General features: G+C 36.9%; 1 protein-coding gene across 1 annotated transcript in view; it reads left to right on the top strand.

The window, feature by feature from the left end:
- The window catches only part of LOC124889550 (putative F-box protein At2g02030), a 57,477-nt gene extending 31,977 nt beyond the window's left edge, over nucleotides 1-25,500 (top strand). Inside the window, exons 3-4 of the mRNA XM_047401494.1 lie at nucleotides 23,974-24,027; nucleotides 24,649-25,500. Of these exons, the coding sequence (XP_047257450.1) occupies nucleotides 23,974-24,027; nucleotides 24,649-25,500 (906 nt within the window). The remainder of the gene's footprint in view (nucleotides 1-23,973; nucleotides 24,028-24,648) is intronic.
- Nucleotides 25,501-26,356: the final 856 nt, after the last annotated feature.

Raw genomic sequence — 26,356 nt, 5'->3', positions numbered from 1 at the left:
AATGATAAGCTAGCTATTTTCCAAAATCATGAAGTCCTGGAGAAGATGCTTCTCGATATCTTCTACCATGCCATTGATCCATTAAACAAAACAGTGGTGAATAATTCGAAGAGCGGCTCCCTAGTGAAGTTGCACCACCATGTGCCCTTTCTATTGATTAGAGATGTGTCAAAGAAATATTGGAGTTGGCATACCCGAGAAGCCAAAGTTACCAAGATTCCTTCTACTACTTCCACGGTCGATAATAGACAAAGAAAGTGGAATGAAGAAAAGTAGGAGAACATGGGGAAAATGATGACTCAACTTGAACTCTTGAAAAAGTATGTCATGGCTTTACCCATGATAGCGGTAGATGCTGTAGAATCAAAATATTATAAAAATGAGAAAGAAGCAAAGAAGTTGGATAAGGACTGGTATTTGGCTAACTACTCGGGGGGTTCCCACCCTGCCTATCAAAGGAAATGTGGGAACCAATGATGGATGGATCATGACCGAGATAGAGATTGGAGAAATAGGGACTAGGATTATGACCGTTATGTTCCTCCCTATGATTGGGTCAAAGACAAAGAATCAAATATCATCGACCCTAAAAAATTGAAGACTGGAGATGCATTGACAGGGATCTTGAATAGAGTAGAAGGTACGAACAAAATGATCCATGAGTTGAAAGGTGATTTTTATCAACTCTCCCAAATCGTGGTGTCTTATTCCGATTCTATTAAGTAATTGGAGACCCAAGTCGAGAAAATCTCGCAACTAAATGCTAGGCCTAGAGGTGGACTCTATAGTGACATGATTATTAATCCAAAGAATAAGGCCCAAGTTCTAAAAATTATCACAAGGAGTGGAAAGACCCTTGATGAAATCTCTAAAGGAGACTTAATTGAGAAAATTCCCAAAGTAAAGGCATAGGAGGTGTTGCCTAAGAGTCAAGAAGGAGATGATGAGAAGGAAACTGATGAAAGTGACAAATGAGTGGTTGAGATTAAAAATCCACAAAGTGAAGCAAGGCCCACTATCCAAGTTCTTCCCCCATTTCCTCAATTATTATATAAAAAATAGGAAGGTGACAAATTGAGAAAGTTCATGGAAAAACTTAGAAATCTATCAATAAACATCTCGTTGCTCAAAGCGATCCAAGAGATCCTGAGATACACTAAGCTAATGAAAAATTTAATGTCCAAGAAGAAACTTGTGGAAGGTGACACCATTGAGGTGACACATGGGTGTAATTCTATTATGGATAGTACGGTTGCGGAAAATAAAATGACCCCAGAGCGTTCACCATCCCATGCACAATCAGGACGCATGAGTTTGCAAAAGCTCTATGTGACCTTGCTGCAAGCATCAAATTAATGACTTTTGTTATCTACAAGAAGATCATATTAAATGACCCTAAACCGACTTCTATGTGACTTCTCATGGTAGACCGTCGATTAAAAGGCCGGTGGCAATTTTGTTTGATGTCCTTGTTAAAGTGGACAAGTTCATACTCTCGGCGTATTTCATGGTGTTGGATTATGAAATGGACCAAGAGGTACCTATCATCCTTGGTCATCCTTTCTTGGCCACTGGGAAAGCCATTGTCGATCTAGAAATGGGGGAGATGAAATTTAGGGTGCAAGAGGATGAAGTCTCTTTCAAAATTTTTAAGTTAAAGAAACAAACCGCAGAGCTTCAAGTAGTATCTGTGGTAGATGTTGAAAATGATAACCTTGAGAATTAAGAAAGGTAGGCGTTGTGTCACGACAATAATTAACGCACTAGGTGGGAGGCAACCCACAAATGCCACGAGAGTGGCTTGTATCTTTTTTGTCAAGTTTTTATAGGATAGATGTTATCTTCTACATATGAATAACCCATGAATTTGTGGCACTATGGAGTGAACTGGATGATCTTGAAATATGGAAAGTGTGTAATTTTTCATGAAAAACTGAGTAGGGGAAAACAGGGGAGCAAAACTGTTCTCAGCTACTGCGATTGTGGTCTCTAAGCATGATCGCGGTGATGGGGATGTCTGTGATTGTTGTCACCTAACTACGATCGCAGTCAGTTTAATCATTTAACCCCTTATTTCCCTTACACTCCCTTTAAATATTGTACTCTCTAATTTGGGATAATTTATGGCCAAGTTTGCGAGCTCTCAAATAACATCCTTGCACTCGGACACATGAGTTTGCAAAAGTTCTATGTGACCTTGGTGCAAGCATCAACTTAATACCTTTTTTCATATACAAGAATAATAGATTGGATGCCCCTACACCGACCTCTATGCGACTTCTCATGGTGGACTTATCAATCAAAAGGTCAGTGGGAATTTTGTTTGATGTCCTTATTAAAGTGGACAAGTTCATATTCTCTGCAGATTTTGTGGTGTTGTATTGTGAAATAGACTAAGAGGTACCTATCATCCTTGGTATTCCTTTCTCTTCCACCGGGAGATCCATTGTCGATCAAGAAATGGGGGATATTAAATTTAGGGTAAAAGAGGATGAAGTCTCTTTCAAAATTTGCAAGTCAAAGAAAGAAAAACTGCGGAGCTCCAAGTAGTAGTTGTGGTAGACGTTCAAAATGAGAAGGTTGATAATGAGGCGCTTGAAGACCCACCTTCATAGTAATGGAAGAAATATGTCTTTCTACGATGATAACTAAGGTGCTAGGTGGGAGACAACCCACAAATTCCATGAGAGTGGCTTATATCTTTTTTGTCATGTTTTTGTAGGATAGATGTTATCTTCTGCATATGAATAACCCATTCATTTATGGCACTATGGAGTTCATTGGATGAGCTTTAAAATGGAAAGTGTGTAATTCTGCATTGAAAACTGAATAGGGGAGCAAAACTGCTCTCAGTTTCCGCAATTACGGTCCCCAAGCACGACTGTAGTGATGCAGGTGTTCACGATCATGGTCACATCAGTCATTTAACCCCTTATTTCCCTCACACTCCTTTTAAAGATTGTACTCTCTAATTTGGGATAATTTTTCGCCAAGTTTGTAATCTCTCAAACAACATCCTTTCACCCTTCCTATATTACAACTCCAATAAGTGTCATGAATTTGTGTTTTTATTTTTTGAAAATAAGTCCTGGAATTCATGATTAAGAGAGGACCTAAATTTTTTATTGTTATGACTTCCATGTTGTTATACTTGGCGTGGTGGGATTTTATCTATTTAGATAAGGTGCTCACACAAGTGGGACATCTTGAATACCCAATAATGTGTGAGAAATATAGACAAACATGATGTGCAGACCAAGTGTTTGACACATTGTCTAAATGAACTTTCAATAGGGGTAATTTTTTTCAAAGGTCATATTCAAACTCTTATTAGCATTGCTCATTTGTTTTTACTGTACATCCATATTGTAGAGCATGCTAGTAACACAAACAAACTTGGAAGTAATATGAACATGAGAAACTGGCATGAAACCAACCTCAGGAATCGCGACCGCAGTCAGATGACCATGATCGTGGCAACATGAATACAGTCATGGTTCACGATCGTGGTATCCAAGGCCAGTTTCCTGCCAAGCCAAAAATCCTACACTGCCAATTTTTAACTTAGCACCATCGAGAACCCATTCCAATGAGCATTAATGAACAATGTGGTACAATTTGTATGTTAAAATGTCATTAACAGAGATAACGTGTGCCAACTGCTATTAGGACAACCTCATGGACAAGTATGACCATATCCTATTCATGGCACCCAAGTTCTATTCATGGCACCCGAGTGCCATACTTATTACCACTACGATCTGCCAAGGACAAAGCTGCTCTAGGAAAGTGGAATTTGCTTAGAGAATATGTCGGAGAAATTACTGGCATTTTATGACAAAAATGAAGCCATAGGGTGAAAGTGTTTTTCTTCGGATCCATGCATTGGAAATGAACAATGGGTCTACGAATTTTATGCCAATATCAGTGAAGTGTCTTTTTTGGACCCGTTTAATGTGGCTGTCAAGATTCAGGGCAAATCGGTTAAATTTGGGGCTAAGTAAATCAATGTTGTTTATGGACTTAAGCATGCAAAGATGGGTGAATTCAAAGAAAAGGGGTATAAATCGGGGATTTGGTTGGCGCAATGGCTATGCCCCAGAAAGAAAGTCTTTTGGACTAAGACTAAAAGCAACATCTCTATGGACGACTTCACTTATGAGGCTAGGATATGGTTGCACATCATTTTTAGTTGAGTTTCTCCTTACATCCACATGACAGCAATCCTAGAATTGCTTGCTCGAATGGTTTCTTGTATTCTAGATGGCATCCCACATGATGTTGTTCAACTCATAGTTAATGAAATAGATCATTTCACTAACCAAGGTGATACACATCTCTTTTTCCCTTCTTTGATTACTGGGTTTGTAGGAAAGAGGGGGCGGATGAGTGTGCTAGTGATACATGGTAGTGTACTAGTTCCCCCATCTACCCCTTGAGGATTGAGGAGAGGGTGCAATCAACAAAAGTAAGAAAGGAAAGATCTACTTAGAAAATCTGGCATGCAGTAAGCTTGAATCTCATAGGCCAATAAACTCGGAACCTATTAAGAAGATGGGAGTAAATATTACAACCATAAAAGAGCTTGTGTCTCATTTTCCCCAAGGACCAGGAGATCCTTCCACCACCCAGCAGTCATATGTGTCACATGCCGATTATCAGAAGTACAAGAAGGACCAAAATATGCAAGTGGATACCATTGCTAAGCTTGAGAGGGTCTACTCCTCTTTGGTGAAGTCACACCAAAACCTCTCGATTGAACATGAAAAATTAGTTACAAGAGAAAAAAGGAGGGATAAGTTCTTTATAAAGAAATGGAAGGGGGTTATGGGTTTATGGAAGGTCCTAAAACCCCTAGATAGACTTCCTTCATCTTAGGTGGAGAGTGATGATGAGGCCACGGTCGAGTGGACTGATCTTAAGAAAAATGGTGATGATGTAGAATTTGAGAGTGAAAGCAGCCCTTGATGCGGTTACCGGGAGCACCCTTATCACTTTTATCCTTGATTATTTATGTAGTAGGGACACTTCTATCCATTCATATGGGGATGTCTCCTTATTCATTTAATTTGGGCTTGTATTATTGATATTTCTACATATTTTTTTACTCTTTTGGATGATTCTTAGTTTTATTTGGGTTTTAATATTCGGGGACTCTAATGGTGTCCATATTTGTATGGATTAGTTACTTTGTTCAAACCTATCCTCCTTGAACTTAAGAATGTAAATTGAGGCTAAAAGCCTAAGTTGGGGTGGTGGAAAGAGAAAGAAGTATAATTGAGCCACTAAGTTGTATGAAAGTGTCTACGAGCTTAAACAAGTAAGCATTTTGCTTTGAATAAAAAGAATGAAATGCATAGATTTTAAATGCATGCTAAAGAGTGAAGAAAAAAAGGCGAAGAGCATGTGAGTAAAGTAAAAAAGGAAAAGTCGGAAAATTAGTAAAGGAAAAAGAAGTGGCCCAAATAGCAATGCATAAAAGGATTATGATGTAGAAGTTCAAAGAGGGTTTAGTCTTATTGTCCCAAGTTAACATCCTACCCTACCCTAAACCTACATTACAAGCTCAAAAAGTCCTTTAGTGATTCCTAACCAAGTATGTTCATTGTAGTGTTGATTGAAAATAGGGGCAAGCCTATGGCATGGTACTTGTTAACATGGAGAATTTCTTGAAAGAGTGATTCTTTTCACTTAAAATTCCTTGTTGCACGATTGGTAACTAGGTGTATGAATTTTCCTTTCTTGTGAGGAGGCATTTGAACTAGTTGAGGTGGGTGATTTTTTCATATTTCATTCAATGAGATAAGAGGAAGTATAGCATGATTGTAGTCAACATGTAAGTCATTTCTAGAGTGTTAGTAGTTGTTATATGGTTGCTCCTTGAAGTCTATTCTATCCTTCACTATTCCATTTTATGATGAGGGGAGTCGTTAAAAGCCTATTTTCCCATGTGTGAAAAGATTTTCGTTGTAGCAATCAAGTTTAAGTCATCATGATCATTGGGTCACAAAATGATGGCATACATGTGAAATTGTCACTAGAAAAGGTTAGTGTTTCGTGAGGACAAGCAAGGTCTTAATTGGGGGTGTTGATAAATGGTGATTTTACCACATATTCTCACAAAACATTCGTGCACACTACCTTATTTTGAATGAATAAATGAGAAATATTTGTAAGTAAATACACTAATATCAACTCATTGCAGGCATAAAGTTGAAGAGATAAAAAATGTGGAATGGAGCTTAAAATGATAAAAATGGAGCAAAAGAGAGTGAACCTAAAGACCTGGACCATATTAGCCTCAGTTATCATGACCGAAGCCAGTCAAGCTAGTCAGTACAATGCAGTCAAGGAAAACAATCACGGTTGTGTAGTTGCAGTCGCAGTCAAACTTGCACAATCATGGTTCAGCAGGATTATGCCCCAGGGAATCTTAGTAAAACTAAATGGAAGAATCCCAAATCATATATAGGCAAAAAAAACCCTTTCTTCTTTGGCTATTTCTTACCTCATAGCTATTTTTTTATTTGAAAGCAAGAAATCCTAATTGGGCAAGTGTATAACTACTCTTGGAGGCTTAATTTCTTGGTAATTTTGTGAAGAATGAATTTTTAGATAATCCCCATGGTATATCTACTTTTACTTTCTTCATGAGTAGCTAAGTAATTTAGTCTTGGGTTTATGTTGAACTAAATTGTAATTGTGTGTGGGTGTTGTTGTGTTTGCATGATTTTTAGTTGGTGAGTATGGATTCCACCATTGCTTGGTTTAATGAGTTGGAATTTTATTGGTGAAAACCCCCCAAATCTCCAAATGGATTTGATGGGTGAAAACCCAAACTATAAAAACCCTTTGTTATCCTTGAAAGAGGGATGAAAGTAAACTTGAGGTAACCCATAACATCCTTGAAAAAGGTTATAGGAATACAAAGTAATGGTGGACAATTAAGTCTATGGTTTACTACCTTTTTCAATCTTAGAAATAAGTGTAATAGGAGTGTAAGTCATGTCAAGAGAATCATCCTAGAAATAGGGATGCTTTATTGAAGTTTTGGGTGGTTACGAATTACAGACTTGTTATGTTCTCGAAAGAGCCAATGGGTGAAATCGTTGTAGTTCTATTGAAAGATAAACTACAACGAATTTTGACTTAGCCTATCCATTGATCAACAACTAAACTTCATGTTAAACCATCATCAACCCATTACCTTGCAATCCAATTGTCCAAAACAATCATTAATGCATATAAAAGCATAAGTAAACCATAAGAAGCTATAACCAAGCCATTTACACCAAAAACTCCAATTAATAGTTGAAAACCATAAATCATGCAATATTGAAACCATATAAACATCCATAAAATCCATGCCTTTTTAGATGTAATAAGTAGGGAAGAGACACATGCCTTAAATCGAGAAAGATGACAATAAAATCACCAAAGCAATCCCTTAGTTGAAACTCTAGCTCTCTTGCCCCAAAAAGCTCTTGTGAGAATTATTGGATGTTTTGTAATAGCTTTTTAGTGTTAATGAACAGAATAATAGGGTAAATAACCTCCTAAGTTTATTAGAAGTCATGGATTCCAATCATGGTAAGTATTAAAATGTCCCTAATACCCCACTTAAGTCCCTTAAAAACCCGACATAAGAATACGACTGACCCTTACGAGTCATACCCTCCTCTATTATTTGTTTCCACTAGTCATACCCAGGCCTCAACCCTTGGATCAAACACTTTCTAGTATACGACTCATCTAACCAAGTTGTAACCTCATCATACTATATGTACCCATGATTAGTACCCCTGGCGGAATGAATTACCAGGAGGACCAAACACCAAACACCATACGAGTCCTTGATATGACTCGTACCCAAGCCCTACAACTTATCCTCTAAAATCGTATCCATTCCAATGTCCAAAAACATCCCACCAACTAACACAATTTAGCTTATAACAGGACCATACCACTCGTACCCCAATATACAGCACGTACTCGTGAGTCGTATTGGGTCCGGAGAACCAATTTCAAGGAAAATTTCTAAGGCCAAAACCCCGAATATAACATTCTCCACCACTAGGAACATTTGTCCCCAAATGGTGGATAAGGTAGTGGTAATAACACACGGAGTCATTTGAATTATCAAACATCAATCCCACCTTTTTATGTCTCCACTCTAACCTTTACAAACATAGAAAACAAAGATACAACAGATGCAACTCTTTCTTTAACAAACTCAAAAAATAAAGATGTGTTCAAGAACACATACCTTCCGTACGACTACTAGGATCAGGAAACAAGAGAAGATACTTGGACTCATGTCCTTATCCACTTCCCACGTAGCTTCTTCCACCTTATGGTTCCGCTGCAGAACCTTAACCAAAGCCACATCCTTGGTCCGCAACCAATGAACCTGTCTATCTAATATATCAATCGATACCTCTTCATAAGACAGAGAATCCAAGATATCCAACCCTTTCAAAGGAAAAACCAAAGAAGAATCACTTATGCACTTTCTCAACATTGTAACATGAAAGACCGGATGAACCAAACTGAAAATCACAAGCAACTCCAACTCTGTAACACCCCATAAAAATCATATATGTATTAGCTTCTAGTAGCATTCTTAGAGAGTAAAACTCGAAAATTTCTCTAAGTGTCAAAGGGACTTAGTCTCATTTTTAGCTCCCAATCTTTGATGAATTATTTCGTGACCTTTTTGACTCTGTTTCTTGACTTTCTTGTTGATACACGATGGGGAAAGTTAATAGTACGTCTTGGGTGAATTTTAGGGGCATAACATACTGGTTTTAAATGCCTTTGAAATGTTCCAGCATTCTGGGCGCATTTCAGAACACAATTTCAGGGTCAACTTCAAACGATCATAACTTTCTGTATATAATAAACTGGGAGACTGCTATATATCAAATGAAATCTATTTGAGTCTTCTTTCTAGTACAACTAATTTCATCCAAATCCAAATCAGAGTAAAAAGTTATGCGCAATTTTCTTCAGCATATCAGCTTGTCAGTTGAGGGATTGCTGCGACTTTCATTGTTTCGTTGGGGTATTTTAGTCCTTTCCCCCAACCTTATTCATCCATAAACATGTGATTAAACCCTAAATTGACCAAAATATGGTCATTTTCTCCAACTCCCTCATGATATAAACACTTAGGTGTCAACCTAAGAATCAAGATCCCTCAAGATTCAACCGTGGGTTTTAGAAATTGATTGAAGATTCGGAATCCCCAAACAGTAGGCTTCAAAAAGCATCTATTAAATTTCTAATTTGAGGTATATGAGGTTTATCCTAAAAACTACATGGTCTTATAAACACTAGATCATGATTTAAAGATTATCAAGCATGAATTTAAAAGTGATTTTGGAATCTATGTTTTAATTATGCATTATAAATGTTTTTATGATATTGTTGATTTGGCCTCTAGGTTTTCCCTCCTTGAATTTTGATTTACAAGTATATGTATATGTATGAAAACTGAAATTGAATATTTTTTGAGAGTACATATTATGAAACCCCTCTCGTATATTGAATTAAAGATTATGATTTTGTCGAAAAAAAAAAAGTTGAAATCCATGCCTTGTGATTTGAAAGTAGTTTTCTCAATGTCATAGCAATTGAAACATGATTTAGAAATAATGAGAGGGTGTTTCTTGATGTTAATATGATGTTCTTGTGTTAAAGAGAAAGAAATGCATGCAATTGAGAACTTTGACATGACCACCTTGAATTCTTGAAATGTTGACAAAGAGAGTTTCCTTGCATAGTGGTCCTAAATTCCATGTTTTGAGAACAGAGATATAATTTGCTAAGTGTCTCAGAGAATATGACTGACAAGTCAATGGTATGATGATAACATGTAAATCTATTCCATGACAGAGTTAGAGTTTGATTTCAAAGAATCTATGTTTTAAAGAGTTGAAAATCGGGTTGATGTGCGTTAGGTGGTTACCCGAAGAAAGCCCGAGTCAAATGAGTCTATACTGGAAACTGTGATTTACCGACATGGGAACTTGGTACCCTGCTATGTGATATTTTGTACCTGGTACGTTGTCATCCCAAATCAGGACTTATGGTTTGGAGCCCTGCTTCGTGAACTTGAGCCCAACCACGATATAATGACTTGATTGGGGTTGTGGCACGCTGCTGTGTGATCTTGTGTGCTCTTCCCTCACTAGTACTTCTATCTTGGTGGCAACCAAGATAAGGTAGTTGGTGAAAGATGTAAAATTATAGGGTATACCACCTAGCGCAGAAGTAAAACAAAGAGTGTTGCAGAGTTCAGATGATTTTACAGAGTCTTTTAGAAATGCCCATATGATTTTTACCATATGACAATGTTGAATATAAATTATTATTTTGGATTTGCTCTGCATACTAGTACATCTGTATTGACCCCCTACCTCACAGGTTCGGAGGCTCAATCTAGGGGTTTGGCTAAGCAGTAGAGTATCCAGAGAGAAGTGATCTGTACAGTGGTGAGCCTTCTTTGTTCTAGAAGCCCTATTATATCAGATTATGTTATTCCTTTTGTTTTGGTCTATTGGGGGATAGTTGTCATTTGATCATGTAGTAGAGATTTCGCAGATTGTTCTAGATGTTGTTTAGTTGATTTCGGATTTCATTCCTTATTTTTAAACTGAATTCAGAGTATGACCATGTTTCTCTAATAGATTGTATTTCTGTAACTTCTCTTATTATATGATTGTTGTGCATTACTACCAGATAGAGTAGGACATCCGAGCCTTCATAGTTCGGGATGTCCGTCATGGCCAGGCCCTAGTTCGGGTCGTGACAAACTCATAAGAAATATTGCCCACTCTCTACAAAATCACATAAGGACCGATAAACCAAGGACTGAGCTTCACCATCTTACCAAACCGCACTACTCCCTTCATGGGAGACACTTTTAGGAATACCTTGTCCCCAACCTCATACTCCTAGTCTCTACACCTAATATCTGCATAGGACATTTGACGACTCTAGGCAGCCTCAAGCCTATCTCGTATCACCTTCACCTTCTCCATAGCTTGATAAATGAAATGAGGACCAAACATTTCCGCCTTACCAAGATCAAACTACCCAATAGGAGATCTACACCTCCAACCATACAATGCCTCGAAAGGAAACATACCAATACTAGAATGATAGTTATTGTTGTAAGCAAACTCCACCAAAGGTAGATGCTTAACCCAACTGCCACCATAATCAATCATGCATCTCCGAAGTATATCCTCTAATGTCTGAATAGTTCTCTCTTCTTACCCATCTGACTACGGGTGAAAAGCAGTACTCAGACTAACTTTAGTTCCTAAAACTTTTTGGAAAAATCGCAAGAAGTGAGACGTAACCTGTGTACCACTATCAGAAATTATCAAAATAGGAACCCCGTACATCTTCACAATCTCCTGAAGATACAGCTTCTCATAATCCTCCATAAAAAAGGTAGTCCTTGCCGATAAAAAGTGCGTAGACTTGGTCATCCTATTCATGACAACCCAAATCAAATTAAATTGGTCCCGAGACTGAGGAGGACCGGTAATGAAATCCATATTAATTATCTCCCAGTTCCATTTAGGAAACACTATTTCTTGATGCAACCTACCGGGCCTCATGTGCTCAACCTTAACCTGTTGACACACCATGGACTTGGCCAGAAAATCAATCGCATCTAGCTTCATACCGTTCCACCAATAGATCTCCTTTAGATCATGATACATCTTTGTCGAATCGGGATAAATGACATTGCGCGACTCATATACCTCGCCAAAACCCTTTATCCCAAGCTGTCGATATTCAGAGCACACAACCTCTCTTGATACTGCAAAGTACCATCACCAAAAATCTCAAACACTGCTATTTTTTCCCACCAGCCTCACTGTTGATTTTCATCAAGACTGCATCCAACACCTATTTCTCCTTAATCTATGTACTGAGAGATGATCGAACCACTTCTTACACCATCACACCACCGTCCTTAAAATTAAAGAGACAAACTCCAAGGTTGGCCAAGCGGTGAATACCTTCAACAATTCCCGTTTCCATCCTCCACACGAGCCAAACTGCCCATAGAGAATCTGCTAACAGAATTGGCAACCATGTTAGCTTTACTCGGGTGATAGTGAAGACTAATATCATAGTACTTGAGAAGCTCAAGTCATCTCCTTTGCCTGAGAGCAATCTCCTTCTGCATGAACACGTACTGAAGACACTTATGATCCGAAAAGATATCCATGTGAACGCCAAACAAATAATGCTGCCATATTTTTAAAGAAAACACAACCACCAATAGCTCCAAATAATGAGTAGGATAATTCCTCTCATGCACCTTCAACTACCTGGAAGCATACGCAATCACTTTCCTATGCTGCCTTAAAACACAACCGAGCCCTACTCGAGAAATATCACAGTAAACCACAAACCCATCATTACCTTCTATCAAGGTCAAAATCTAAGCCAAAGTCAACTTATACTTCAATTTCTCAAAACTACTCTCACAAGCATCTGACCAAGAAAACTTAACCTTCTTCTGAGTCAACTTAGTCAAAGGAGCAGCTATCGACGGGAATATTTCCACAAACCACCTATAATACCCAATTAAACCCTAGAAGCTCTGAACATCGAATAGAGTCGTGGGCCTAGTCCACCCTTTTACCACAGTAACCTTTTGAGGATCAACAATTATCCCCTCACTAAAAATAATATGACCCAAGAAAGTCAGAGCATTCAACCAAAACTCACACTTAGAGAACTTTGAAAACAACCATTGTTCCTTCAAGGTCTGCTACACCACAGAGAGGTTACTACCATGATCCACCTTACTTCTCAAATACACCAAAATATCATCAATAAACACAATGACAAAGAGATCCAAATACTTCCCTAAAAATACTGTTTATTAGACCCAAAAATGTTGTCGAAGAATTTGTCAATCCAAATGACATTACCAAGAACTAAAAATTCCCATACCGAGTATGAAAATCCATATTAGGGATCACCACCTCCCAAATCTTAAGTTGATCGTACCCAGACCAAAGATCTATCTTTGAAAAGAACTTGGCACCCTGTAACTGATCAAACAAATCATCTATCCTTGTGAGAGGATACTTTTTATTGACTGTTACCTTGTTCAACTACTTGTAGTCAATGCACATCCGAAGGGAACCATCCTTCTTACGCATAAACAACACTGGTGCACCCTACGCAAAAACACTAGGATGAATAAACCCCTTATCCAAAAGATCCTTAATTTTCTCGTTGAGTTTCCTTAACTCGGTCGGAGCCATTCTATATGGAGGAATAGATATTAGATAAGTGGCTGGGAGCAAATCAATACCAAACTCTATTTCCCTATCAGGGGGAGCACCAGTAAGATACTCTGGAAAGACCTCTAGAAACTCATTAACTACTAGAATTGACTGCAAAGAAGGACCTTCTGAGTTAGACTCTTTAACCCAGACCAAGTGATACAGACACCCTTAACCTAGGAGCTCTAACATAAGAAATAAATCTCCCCCTAGGAGCTAAAGAACAATCTTCCCATTCTATTTATGGATCGCTGGGGAACCTAAAGATGACCTTACGAGTCCAATCGTCTAAATATGCATAAAAAGAATGCAACTAGTCCATATCAAAAATTATATCAAAATCTACAATTCCCAACCCAAACAGATCTACCAAGGTTTATTAGTCACCAACAGATACCACACCCCCCTATAGACTCGTTCAATAGTGATCGAGTCTCCTATTGGGGTAGAAACAGAGAAAGGATCCAAAATAATTTTCAGATCTAAACAAAAAAACACAGCAATATAATGAGTCACATAAAAAAGAGTGGAGCCCAGATCAAGCAAACAATATACATCATGGGAAAAGAACTATAACATACCAGTAACCACATCAGGTAATGCCTCAAATTCCTACTGGGATGCTAAAGCATACAATCTATTCCGACCAATACTAGAACCAGGAGCAGTAACAGAAGAAGATGCCACACCACCAGGTGTAAGAGCAGAAGATGAAGTTACTGAATTTTATTCACCTATACAACAACCTTATTATTCGGATAATCCTTGAGTCAATAGACTACCTGACCACTCCTAAAAAACCTATCTCTCTCTTTCTTACAAAATCCCTAATGAGGATGATCGTAGAACCGACAAAGAGGGCATCAAGAAATAGACTAACCTCTGCTCGCCTGAGATTGGGCATCCTATGCCCGAGAATTATCACCACCTTAATAACGTTTATCGCCCCTCTGTTGTGCGTAAGGGGCACTAGCAGTAGAGAAGGAACCAGAACTCCCTCACTTCTTTTTTTGCCTCTTGCCACCATCTTTACCAGCCTGAGACTACGCACCTTCTGATCAAAAAACCTACCCCGCTTTCCCTGCCTATCCCTAAATTTTGTCTTTATTCTCTTCTCATTATCAATCTGCTACATATGAACAGTCAACCTAGAGATATCCATATCCTTAATGAGCAAAGCAGTCTTGCTCTCCAAAATCAAATATCTATTCATTCCAAAAGTGAACTTCCTTATTCTCAACCTGATGTCAACCACCAAATTAGGAGCATACCTCAACAACTAATAAAACCTTAAAGCATATTCTGTTACAAACATCTTTCCTTAACTGAGGTTCACAAGCTCCTCCATCTTAGCTTCCCTTAACTCTTGTATAAAGAAACGATCCATAAAGAAATTAGAAAAGGCCTCCCACAACCCTTCCTCTTCTATATCACCCTTATCTCTATCCCATTACTCGTACCACTGATAAGTGATATCTTTGAGCTAATAAGCCATAAAGCTAACTCTCTCTATCAGAAGCCTATATAACCAAAAATATCTTCTCGAGTAAATCCAAGAAGCCCTGTGGGTCTTCTTTCACCTTTAGTCCAGTAAAAATAGGAGGACCCATCTTCATAAATTAGCCAATTCTTGTGACCTCAGCTAACAAAGCACTAGCCACACCACGCTCAGCCTGAGCAGTGACCATCAGAGAAATAACATCAATAGACTAATCAAACTCTATTTTCGTCAAGTCATGCTGAGGGACCTAAGGAGTAGGAGGAGGAATAGGAGGAACTCTAGAATAATCAGGAATGGGACCATGAGATCGAAGGTGTACTCCAGACGTAGGAAGTACCCCTTCAGCATTATCCCCAGATGGGATGAAAGAGTTTTCTTGTGTTCCAGATCTAAGAGGCATAATTTGAAAGAAAAACAACCATGGATTAGAGAGGATTCTAGGACTGAGAATTTTAAGAAAGTGAAATATTCCTAGATGTCTTGAAGCCTCTCTCTTATAAGTGCGGCGTGCTATACACCACTAAAAGAGACTCTACCCGATACAGCTTTGTGGACTTCCAGTTGACCATCAACCTAAAGCTCTGATACCAACTTGTTATGACCTGAACCAAGGCCTGGAAGTAATGGGAATCCTAAGTCCAACCAGGACTGGAGACCACCCCCGTAACCCAACCCAACCACCTTATACTACCTTAAATGAGCTGAATTTCAAGAAAATAATAAGATTACATAAATGCTCTCATAAAGACTCTTGGATAGGCTCACAAACCATAATCGACCCAACCAAGACTAACTGTACCAAATCAACCATCCAACCATACCAAGCCAAAGAGAATATTAAACATAATATAAAAATCAATCCCAAAATGTAATATGATAGAACAACCCATAATATAATCTAAGGGTGTGAGCCCCAACACCAATACTTGTGCCAAGGCAAACACCAATACCGATCCCACCCATACCAACCCCCAGAAGTACGACAAAGCCTCTATCCAAAAGAATACTCATGTCATAATCTTTCAAGAGCTCAAACCACATTCTTTGATGAAGATTGAGATCTTTCTGAGAGAAAACATACTGAAGACTCTTATGATCCGTGAGCACATCTATATGAACACCATATAGATAATATCTCCAAATCTTCAAGGGGCTTAAGCTATCTATAGGCGTAGGCTATGACCTTACCATGCTGCATGAGGACACAATCCAAACCCACTCTGGATGCATCACAATACACTACAAAACCATCTGGACTATCTAGAAGAGCTTGAACTGGAGCAGAGGTGAGTCGAATTTTCAACTCCTGAAAACTCTTCTCTCAAAGATCTGGCCACTGAAACTTGACTTTTTTCTGAGACAATCTGGACATAGGTGATGCAATAGAAGAAAATCCCTCAACAAACCGTTTGTAATAGCCGGCCACACCCAAAAAACTCTTGATATCTGATAGAGAGACAGGGCAAGGCCAGTTTCTTACTATTTTGGTCTTTTGAGGATCCACTCTAATGTCATAACTGGAAACGATATGACTAAGGAATTTTACTGACCTTACCCAAAATTTACACTTACTAAATTTGGAAAATAGTTGATCATCTCTGAGAGTCTAAAGTACTATTCTGAGATGGTCTGTATGATCTCGCTCACTGTGAGAATAGACCAGAATATCATCTATGAAGACTATGATTAATATGTCCAAGTACCTTTTAAACATGCGGTTCATTAAGTCTATGAATGTGGCTAGGGCATTAGTAAGACCAAATGACATGACTAAAAATTCAAAGTGACCATACCAAGTTTGGAAAGCTGTTTTCGGAATGTCATATTACCTAACCCTGAGCTGATGATAGTCGGATCTGAGATCTATCTTAGAGAAATAATTGTCACCCTGAAGTTGATCAAACAAGTCATCGATTATGGGAAGAGGATACTTTTTCTTGACCGTGACTTTATTGAGTAGACGGTAATCAATACACATTTTGAGAGAACCTTCTTTCTTGTGCACAAATAATACTGGAGTGCCCAACGGGGAAATGCTGGGTCTGATGAATCCCTTATCTAAGAGATCCTTCAACTATTTTTTTAGTTTTTTGAGTTTTGTTGGTTCTATTATGTATGGCAGAATAGAGATAGGCTGAGTATCTAGAAGAAGATCAATACCGAAGTTTATTTCCCTTTTAGGAGAAATTCCTGAAAGATCTTCGAGAAAGACATCTGAATATTAATTCACGACTGGGACTGATTCAAGACTGGGAGTTTTGAAACTAGTGTCCCTAACTCGAACAATATGATCGACATATCCTTTAGATATTATTTTCTGTATCCAAAGGTAGAAAACAAGATGACCTCTAAAAGCGGATACACTACCCTTCCACTCTAAGATGGGTTCATTTGGGAATTGAAACTGGACTATTCTATTTTTACAGTCGACTGTGACATAGAAGGAATAAAGCCAATCCATGCCGAGAATGACATCAAAATCAGTCATCTCTAATTCGACTAAATTTGATAAAGTGACTTTCGAAAATATCATAACCGAGAAGTTCCTGTATACCCGCCAGGCTATGATGGTTTTACTCACTGGGTAGAGACTGAAAAGGGCTCTGCTAGAATTTTAGGACTGACTTTGAAATCGAATGCTAAAGAGAAAAAAGCTCCTGGATCTAGCAAAGTGTAAACATGCATATGAAAGATCTGTAATGTACCGGTAACCATATTAGAAGAATTTTTCTGATCTTATTGGGACTGAAGAGCATAGAGTCTATTTGGGCATTGCCCACTAGTAGCACTAGAGGTGGTACCCTACTGATTTGGGTGATCGGACTGAGCTGAGGAGAGATTTTGTTAACCCTGAAGACCTGGCTAAGGACAGTCTCTAACTCTGTGGCCTGGATTGCAACATTCGAAACAAATACCACTACCAGCTCTACAAATACCCTAATAGTGTTTGCCACAAGTCTTGCAAAGAGGATAGGTGCGGGCGTTGCTAACACTACCCTGGGACTTAGATCCTGGCACTCTATCTTTATTACCCTCTCTGAACTTAGGAACTGGAGCACTGGATAAAGAAGGAGCTGGAACTGATGACTTAGGACAAAACTAAGAACGGTTTCCTCCTTCTAACTTAGGCTGAGCAAAGTTGAAACTACCTGTCTTTGCTCTTTTATTATGCTTCTCCCTCATCTTAATCTTCTGCTCCTCTATCTGGTGAGCATGAGTCATAAGTCAGGCTATAGTCATGTCACTATTCAGCATAGTGGATCTACACTCATTAACCATTCTATCATTTACCCCCAAAACAAACTTACTCATCATTGCCCTTCTATCTGCAACCACATGAGGTTCATATCTAGCTAATTAAGTAAACTTAAGAGAATACTCTTTCACTGTCATATTTCCCTACCTGAGTTTGATGAATTCTAGCACCTTAGCTTCCCTAAGATCTAGGGGAAAGAATCTATCAAGGAACGCTGAAGCAAACTCCTCCCATTTAACTGACCCTGTATCATCTGGCAATTTTGACTTCTACTGTTTCAACCAAGTGTAAGCAACATCCTATAACTAATATACAGCTAGCTCAACACTCTCACAAGAAGTAACCCCTATTATGTCTATAACCTTCTACACTTGATCTAGGAATTCCTGAGGGTCCACATCTGACATAGACCCGAGAAAGGATAAAAGATTCATTTGGGTGAAATCCCGAATCCTAGCTGCAGCTGAATTGGCTACTAGATTGGTCAGAATGATGATTTGTCACTCATTATGAGCAATAACTGAGTTACCAAGAGTAGTGAATGTAGCTCAGAACTGTGCATGAGAAACATGTTCACCCAAAGGTTCTTCAGGCTGAGGGGCTGGCTAATTCTCGTTTCTTCTTTTAGGAGGCATATTCTATAGAAGAAAGAGAGAAATAGATTAGACTGAGAGATTGACTTGAGATTATATTCACTAGCACAACATGAATACTGAAAGAGGGGAAACTGTTCTTAAAACATCTTACAGCCTCCTACACATAAATGTGGCGCGTAACACGCCCACGTACTAGACTCTACTACATGCAGCTTTCAGACTTCCTAGGACTCTATTAAAGTTTAGGCTCTGATACCAATTTTGTGATGCCCCAAATCTGGTATTCGGAATGCTACACAGTGGTCATGACCCCAAAGGATCACAACCTAACCCATGACTGATATCTGTACCTGTATACTTCATAATGACATAAAAATGCACCGAAAGGCCATAATGTTCAATACTGAATATGGTCTAAATGATATAACATCTGTGTGGGTTAATAGAATACCCAACACAAAACCGAACATACTAAAGTCTGAAACATGATAGTCTAGAAAGCCTCTGACTGACTGAACTGTCTGAGTAAGGAGTTGATAGGATATGTCCCCAACTAACTCCAACTAATAAACTAATTAATAAGATATTAGAGAAATAATCATGTCCTCGAAGGATGAGAACTCACTTCTAACTCTGTCTGCGAATATCTAGAATCTACTATTGCTCTGGAGCTTGTGTCTCTGAACCTATGGTATAAGACACCATAGCACAAATGCGTCAGTACTTTGAATATATTGGTATGCATGTGAGGTAGGTTGAATGCATGGGGTTTATATGCATGAACAATACAGGCTAACTGACTAATATGAATATGAGAATACATACATGCATACATAGTAACTATATCTGAAATTATGATAACAAGAGTATGTTGATGACTAACATGACTAATAACTAAATTCTGATAACTGATAACATGAGTGACTATATCTGACAGTCCTCAATTATGAAGAACTATCTGAGTTCTTTTACTGAGACTGATACTGAGACTGTGGGAGGTAGTCATCTAACTAACATGCCCCAAATAATGCATTATAGCTGAAGTAGGATCCAATCTATGCCCTGATTGGAACAGTGTCAATACCGCGCCATTAGTAAGGACAACATGTGAGTGACCCTAATATAATAGGTAAATCTAGTGAGAATGGTGGGAACCCTCATATAGCAGGCTAAGCCACCTCATCTACCCTCATATAGCAAGCTATGATGTCTCAACCTATGTTGGCTACATAGTTCTGGAATGCAAGGATTACTTCTAAGAATCACACCCTCATATAATAGGTGAGTTCCTATCCTTTGGTTCGCTTGGTACTAATTTCTACTCCCATCTGAATAGACACTGAACATGATTTACTGAACTGAATATGGACTGAGTTACTGAATTTTGTTGACTGATAGAATACTACTGATATCTGACAACTGACTGAGTTCATGTGATCATAGAGATTTCCTGAGTCATAAGACTGTCTGAAGTCTAAGGATCATAGCTTGACTGAGAGTATCGTGAAAACATGACATGGCTCTAGGCACACAGCTAATGTTTCGGGTATGAGTACCCCCAGGACTCGATGGAAGGAAACTAACCAAGTATAACTTACTTGAACATATAACTAACATCATAATCCATAATACATTTATAGAAGCATTTCATCAAAACATGTGATAGGCATAACTTGTACATAAATATGGATTTCATGGTATCATGCTAGTTAGGCACGTTTCCTTTATCTAGCCATTTATTCAAACATATTGTAGGCATGGTACATGTAAACATCATTGTACAGTAATTAAACATCATGGTTCAATTCTAATTTCATCATTCAAGGGTTTAGTCATAGGTTTGCATGAATCTATATCTATAATAATTTATCCCACGTAGAATTTATCATCTAACATAGAGTAGAATTCAATATCTCATTATCCACATGAACAAGAGCAGCTCAATCATGAAATTCATAAGAAAGAAAATCCCTAAACTTGAATTTAGAAAAGGAATTCTTGGGTTTCATGGACTAAAGGAGTTCATAAATGAACACTATGCATACCTTGGTTAGTGATTTCGTGAAGATTGATGGAGAAAATTCTTGATTCTGAATGTTCTATGAAAACCCTAGCTTGTTCTTGAGAGGTTTTTGAGAGAAGAGAGTGTATTTTGGGTGAAAAGTGGTTGAATCACGAGTTGGTGGAAAGTTGACCCCTTTTAACCCTGGACACGTCATTTAATTTTAGTAAAATTTTCCAAATTGGACAGCTAGGGAGACACGTTGCTATCCCACCACTGGAATTTGACAATTGGGAAACTGAGGGATGGTGCGATGCGGAGCCATCGCGTTTCCCCTTCTTTTGCGACTTGGAACTTTGACGCGATGCGGAGGAAATCGCGCTAAGACACTGGTAAAGGACAATTCTAAATTTGGGTCCTGGCGCAACGCGCCATAATCTTGGACCCGTATTGGAATTTTGCAAATGCCATTTCCTCTTGTGGCATGGCACGCCACTGACTAATATGGCGCTGTTTTACGACGTGAACTTAAAATAGCCGTAACTTCTGACCCGGTTATCGGATTTGGGCGAATCTTATATCGATGGAAAGCTTATTAAATTTTTCACGTGACAAAAAGTGAAAATTTTGAAAATTTCTCATGGAATAACTATCGTTTAATTTAGAAACTAATACTAGACATTCTTGAGATGAAATTAGCTAGGAAAATATATGGGGTATTACAGTTCTATTAAAAGAAGTCAATTCAATAAAAACATCTTTATAAGTATTTTTATCAAATACCTTGGAGGAATAATGTAACCAAAACCATTTCCAAAAACCATTAAACCATTACCGTGCAATCCAATTGTCCAAAACCATCATTAATGCATATAAAAGCATAATTAAACCATAAGAAACCATAACCAAGCCATTTACTCAAAAAAAAAACCAATTAATAGTTGAAAACCATAAATCATGAAATATTGAAACCATAGAAACATTCATAAAATAGATAATCTATTGGAAAATAATTAAAATACTAGGGAACTCAGATATTTTTAGGAGAACACAAATGTTTGTCCCATTGTCGTAGAGATGTCTTTAATTTTAGCTAAATCAATTTAGTTATTACTAATAATTGCTTAATTTGAATCAATAGATAACTAACATGTTGCATCAGATAATTCATCTGTTGGAAATTATCAAATAGATAGAAAATTTGTTGTAAAGATGGGTCAACTATTAGAAAGAAATTAAAATACTGGGGAACTTAAACGTTTTTAGGAGAACTCAAACTTTGTCCTCTTGATCCTTTTGCATTTGATGTATGGTATATTATTTTTGTCTTCTTTACCTGTTTCATGAAATTTTTCATGTATTTTACTTATTCGCTGTGCCCCTATTGAAATTTTTGAAAAATTTTTTAGGTCAAATTTTGTTCGTATATCACTTGGACATTACTTAATAGCTTATTTTGTAAGTAAAATTATGATTTTAGTTGAATTTCTTATTTTTTGTATCTTCTACTGCTACAATGGATAGAATCTGCAACATGAATCCAACATATGAGTCATTTATTGCAACAAGTGAGTAATCTGTTGTAATATATGACTAATCTGTCGCAACAGATGACCATATGTTAGATTCATGTTACAACACTATAAAATGAATCCAACAGATGAGTAATCTGTTGAAACAGATTAGTCTTATATGTTAAAACAGATTACTCATTTATTGCAAAAAATTGATTACTTATCTATTGCAACAAATTAGTCATATATATTGCAACAGATTAGTCATATATGTTGCAACAGATTACTCATTTGTTGCAAAAAATTAGTCCTATTTGTTGCAATAGATTAGTCATATATGTTGCAACAGATTAGTCATATATGTTGCAACAGTTTAGTCATATCTGTTGCAACATATTACGAATTTATCCAACAGATTAGTCATATATGTTGCAACAGATTACTAATCTGCGCAACATATTATTCATATATGTTGCAACAGATTACTAATCTGTGCAACATAGGTCATATATGTTGCAACAGATTACTTATCTATTGGATTCACGTTACATGTTTTATCCGTTGTTAAAAAACAGCAGTAGCAGATACATCCAGATGAGAAATTCAACTAAAAAATAACAAATATTAAAAAAATAACAAAAAACATAAAAAAATAACAAACACCAACAAATCAAGTTCCTCATTTTCGTCATAACTTAAAAGTCCTAATTTTTTACCTGTGAAAATTGAAAAGAAATGATGAAGAACTTGAAGTTGTTGTCGCCGGAGAATGTTGTCACGTCGACTAACGGTTGAAAGTCAAAAAGAAACAGGCAATAACTCAAAACTTATTGTTGCCAGAGGTTGAAGTTGCACAAGATTGAAGGAAGAAATTTGGGAAGTTGTTGGTTGGGAGAAGTTAGAGAGAGAAACTATCGAGAGAAAGAGAGAAAAGAGAGATTGATTTGCAGAGAGGAAAGTTCTGTGGGTATGGGTTAATTTATATTTTTGAAAAGATTAAAAAGTTTGGAAAATAATAATCAAGCCCACAATTAACATAATTAAGTTTTTTAATTATGTTTGACCCTTTAAGTTGGTCAATGTCACCAATCCTTCTCAAGACTTAAAAGACACCTTTCCTTCAATTTTCTTGACTAACATGGTAGTGTATTTATGGCTTCTCTAAAAATAAATAGAACCAATTTATAAATAAGGAAAATAAATAGAAGATGAATTTTAAAGAAAATAACATATAGTGTTTTTTTTTTTTGTTGGATAGTACTAATTAGGATAGATTATGAACTTCTCTCTTATTGGTAGTATATTTATGTTTTTTCAAAGATAAATAAAATCAACTTAAAAATAAGAAAATTAAATGAAGTTGGATTTTATGGAATATAATATATAGTGTTATTTTTTGTTGGGTAGTGCTAATTAGGATGGATTATGAAAATTTCTGTTATTGATAATAGAACCAAGTCACCAACTTATAAATAAGGAAAATAAATAGAAGACGGATATTAAGGAAAATACAATATAGGTGTTATTTTAGTTGGATAGTACTAGTAAGGATATATTAAGAAATTCCTTTTTATTGGCAGTGTATTTATGACTTTTCTCAAAAATAAATAGAACCAACTTATAAATACACTCTTCATACAAGCATTCAAATCACCAAACATAAAAGAAATAGGTACTTTTAAATCAAATTCTCAATAGTATTTGTTTCTTTCTGTTATGTGCTGTAATATTCTTTCACGGCAATAGTGTTTGAGCCTATTTGATACAATTTATATGCAGGGTAAAAGATTGAATGTCTGTCGAACGTCGATGAAGATTGTTGAACTGAATCAGGTGAGTTCAGGATGTATCAATTGAATTTATTTGTTGTTGGTTCTTAGATTCTACATATGTTTTGTAGCTATGAATAAAAGGCCATGTCCTTTTTCCTAATTAATTTACTTCAATTATTAAAAGTGTTTTAGACCTAGAATGTGTTTAGTAGGAAGGAAAATGTTTTCTTGAAAAATAAGTAGGTTTCTTACTTACTTTGAAGTATTTATGGGCATTTGAAAGAACATTTGACTTTCTTCCTCTGTCGTAGTAAGCAATTTATCAACCCGATAAAAGTCATCACTTACTTTCTTCCTCAACATTTTTTTAGAAAATATTTTTTAAATGATCGTCATGCCAAAAATTGAGTTTTCAATCGTAAAAATGTTACAGTCAGTTAGAAACCAAGAAAGATTTATGCCTTATACACCAGTTTTATGCGTTCACTAAAACATCAAACATTTTAGGAATGCTCAAAGTACTTGGCTCGCCTGCTACTAAAATCTTATTTCTCCATTTGTTTGCTAATTGTAGATAGAAAAAAAAATTCATGTTTATCTTTTTTAAACTCTGTGTGGAAATTGCTTTACATTTGAAAATTTTAGAAACAAGTATCTGATAGCACTTTCTTGTCTTATCTAGGTCATGCTTCACTTTCAAGAGGACATACTTACCAATAGCCTCAGCAAGTTACATCTGAAGTCTCTTCTTCGGTTCACATGTGTTTCAAAATTTTGGAAAACATTGATCGATGAACAATATTTTAGTATGAAGCATCTCATTCATGCCAAGAATGACCAAAATTCCCAAAAATTTCTCGTTTACCAGTTACTACGCCCAAATGAAGATATATTTTCCATATATTGTTGTCCTCTGTCATCGGCTCCAAGGGTTGAGGACGTTCAAGAACTGTGTTTCCCTTTAAATGTTGAACCATGGTATTGCCAAGTCTATTGTTGTTGTGATGGCTTTGCTATTATTAGCGTAAATAATGTTGATATTAATAAACGCGACATATTGTTGCTATGGAATCCCTCCACGAGAGAATCAATTGTGCTTCCCTCTCCAAAATTTTCAGTGGACTGGTTTACTTGTTTGGGAATGAGTTTTGACTCAGCTTGTGGTGATTATAAGATCCTTAAGATTTCCCAGGACAAAGCACCTAGTGAAATTTTCGCGTTGAAAAGTGGTTCTTGGAGAATAATTGATGAACATCCTCGCGACAGGATCAAAACGGTTGTTGGTATGCATCCTTTGGCATTTAGACATGGGGCATTTCATTGGGTTAGTTTTACAAGAAATTCTTATTTTGGGGTTTCATCTAATATATCCCATGAAATGTATGGAGAGATTCCATTGCCAAAGGAAGTATTGTTGTATAATGTTAAAATCGGCAATTCGGTATCAGATGGAATGCTTTGCCCTTATTCTAATGGGTATCATCAGAAAAAGCCCACTTTTTATGTATGGGTGATGAAAGATTATGGTGTCTAGGAATCTTGGAATACACTATTTTTTATAGTAGATCCTGATATTTGTATAACCGTACCAAAATATAGGTTTGCAAATGGTGAAGTATTATTCTGGTGTGAACATGTTGAATATGCAAACAATGAATTTAGGACACAGAGAGAACCCTTTATATTGCCTCAAGGTATCCTTCTGAAAGGATTTGCTTTTACAAAGAGCTTGATCTCTCCAATATTACTTACTTAGTATTTTCTCACGTATGTTTGAGAGAGTACTTTTTCATTTTCCAATTATCATGTTATACTCTTATTTTTATTAGTTTATCTATCAATCGCAAATCTTTTTGATTCAACTTATATTTACCAAAGCTTTGTTTATTTCATGTTTCCGGGGAAAGAACATGAGTCATTTCTTTTCTAAGAAAGAAAAGGCTACACCCACCTTCTAGCCTCCTCTCGTTTGCATGTTAATGCTCGTCTAGTTTTTTATATTAATTGTTGCAAGTAATACACTGTTTGCTACTCAATTGTAGATTCATGGAAAATTTCCAAGCTGGATTGATAATTAATACGCTGAATTGAGCAACTTAAAAGATCAATTAATATCAACTAGTTGTGGAAGTACATTTTTTAATCATGTTGTACGTTTGCTTAGATCCGATGCTTTTATAGGAATGGCCTTAACATATATTTACAAGCCAATAAACGAATTAAAAATCTCTAATATTATTTTTTCAATTATACATATACACAGAATTCTCACTAACTGCATGTTCCATTTAAACAATCTCTTGCCATTACTATATCAAGTAAAAGTGATTTGCATGAAATCTCATAAGTACTAAATCCAAGTATACACACACGAACACAAGTTTGTTTAC

The sequence above is a fragment of the Capsicum annuum genome, chromosome 12 (genome assembly GCF_002878395.1).
Source record: "Capsicum annuum cultivar UCD-10X-F1 chromosome 12, UCD10Xv1.1, whole genome shotgun sequence".
Lineage (NCBI taxonomy): Eukaryota > Viridiplantae > Streptophyta > Magnoliopsida > Solanales > Solanaceae > Capsicum > Capsicum annuum.
This window is presented reverse-complemented; position numbering and strand designations above follow the sequence as displayed.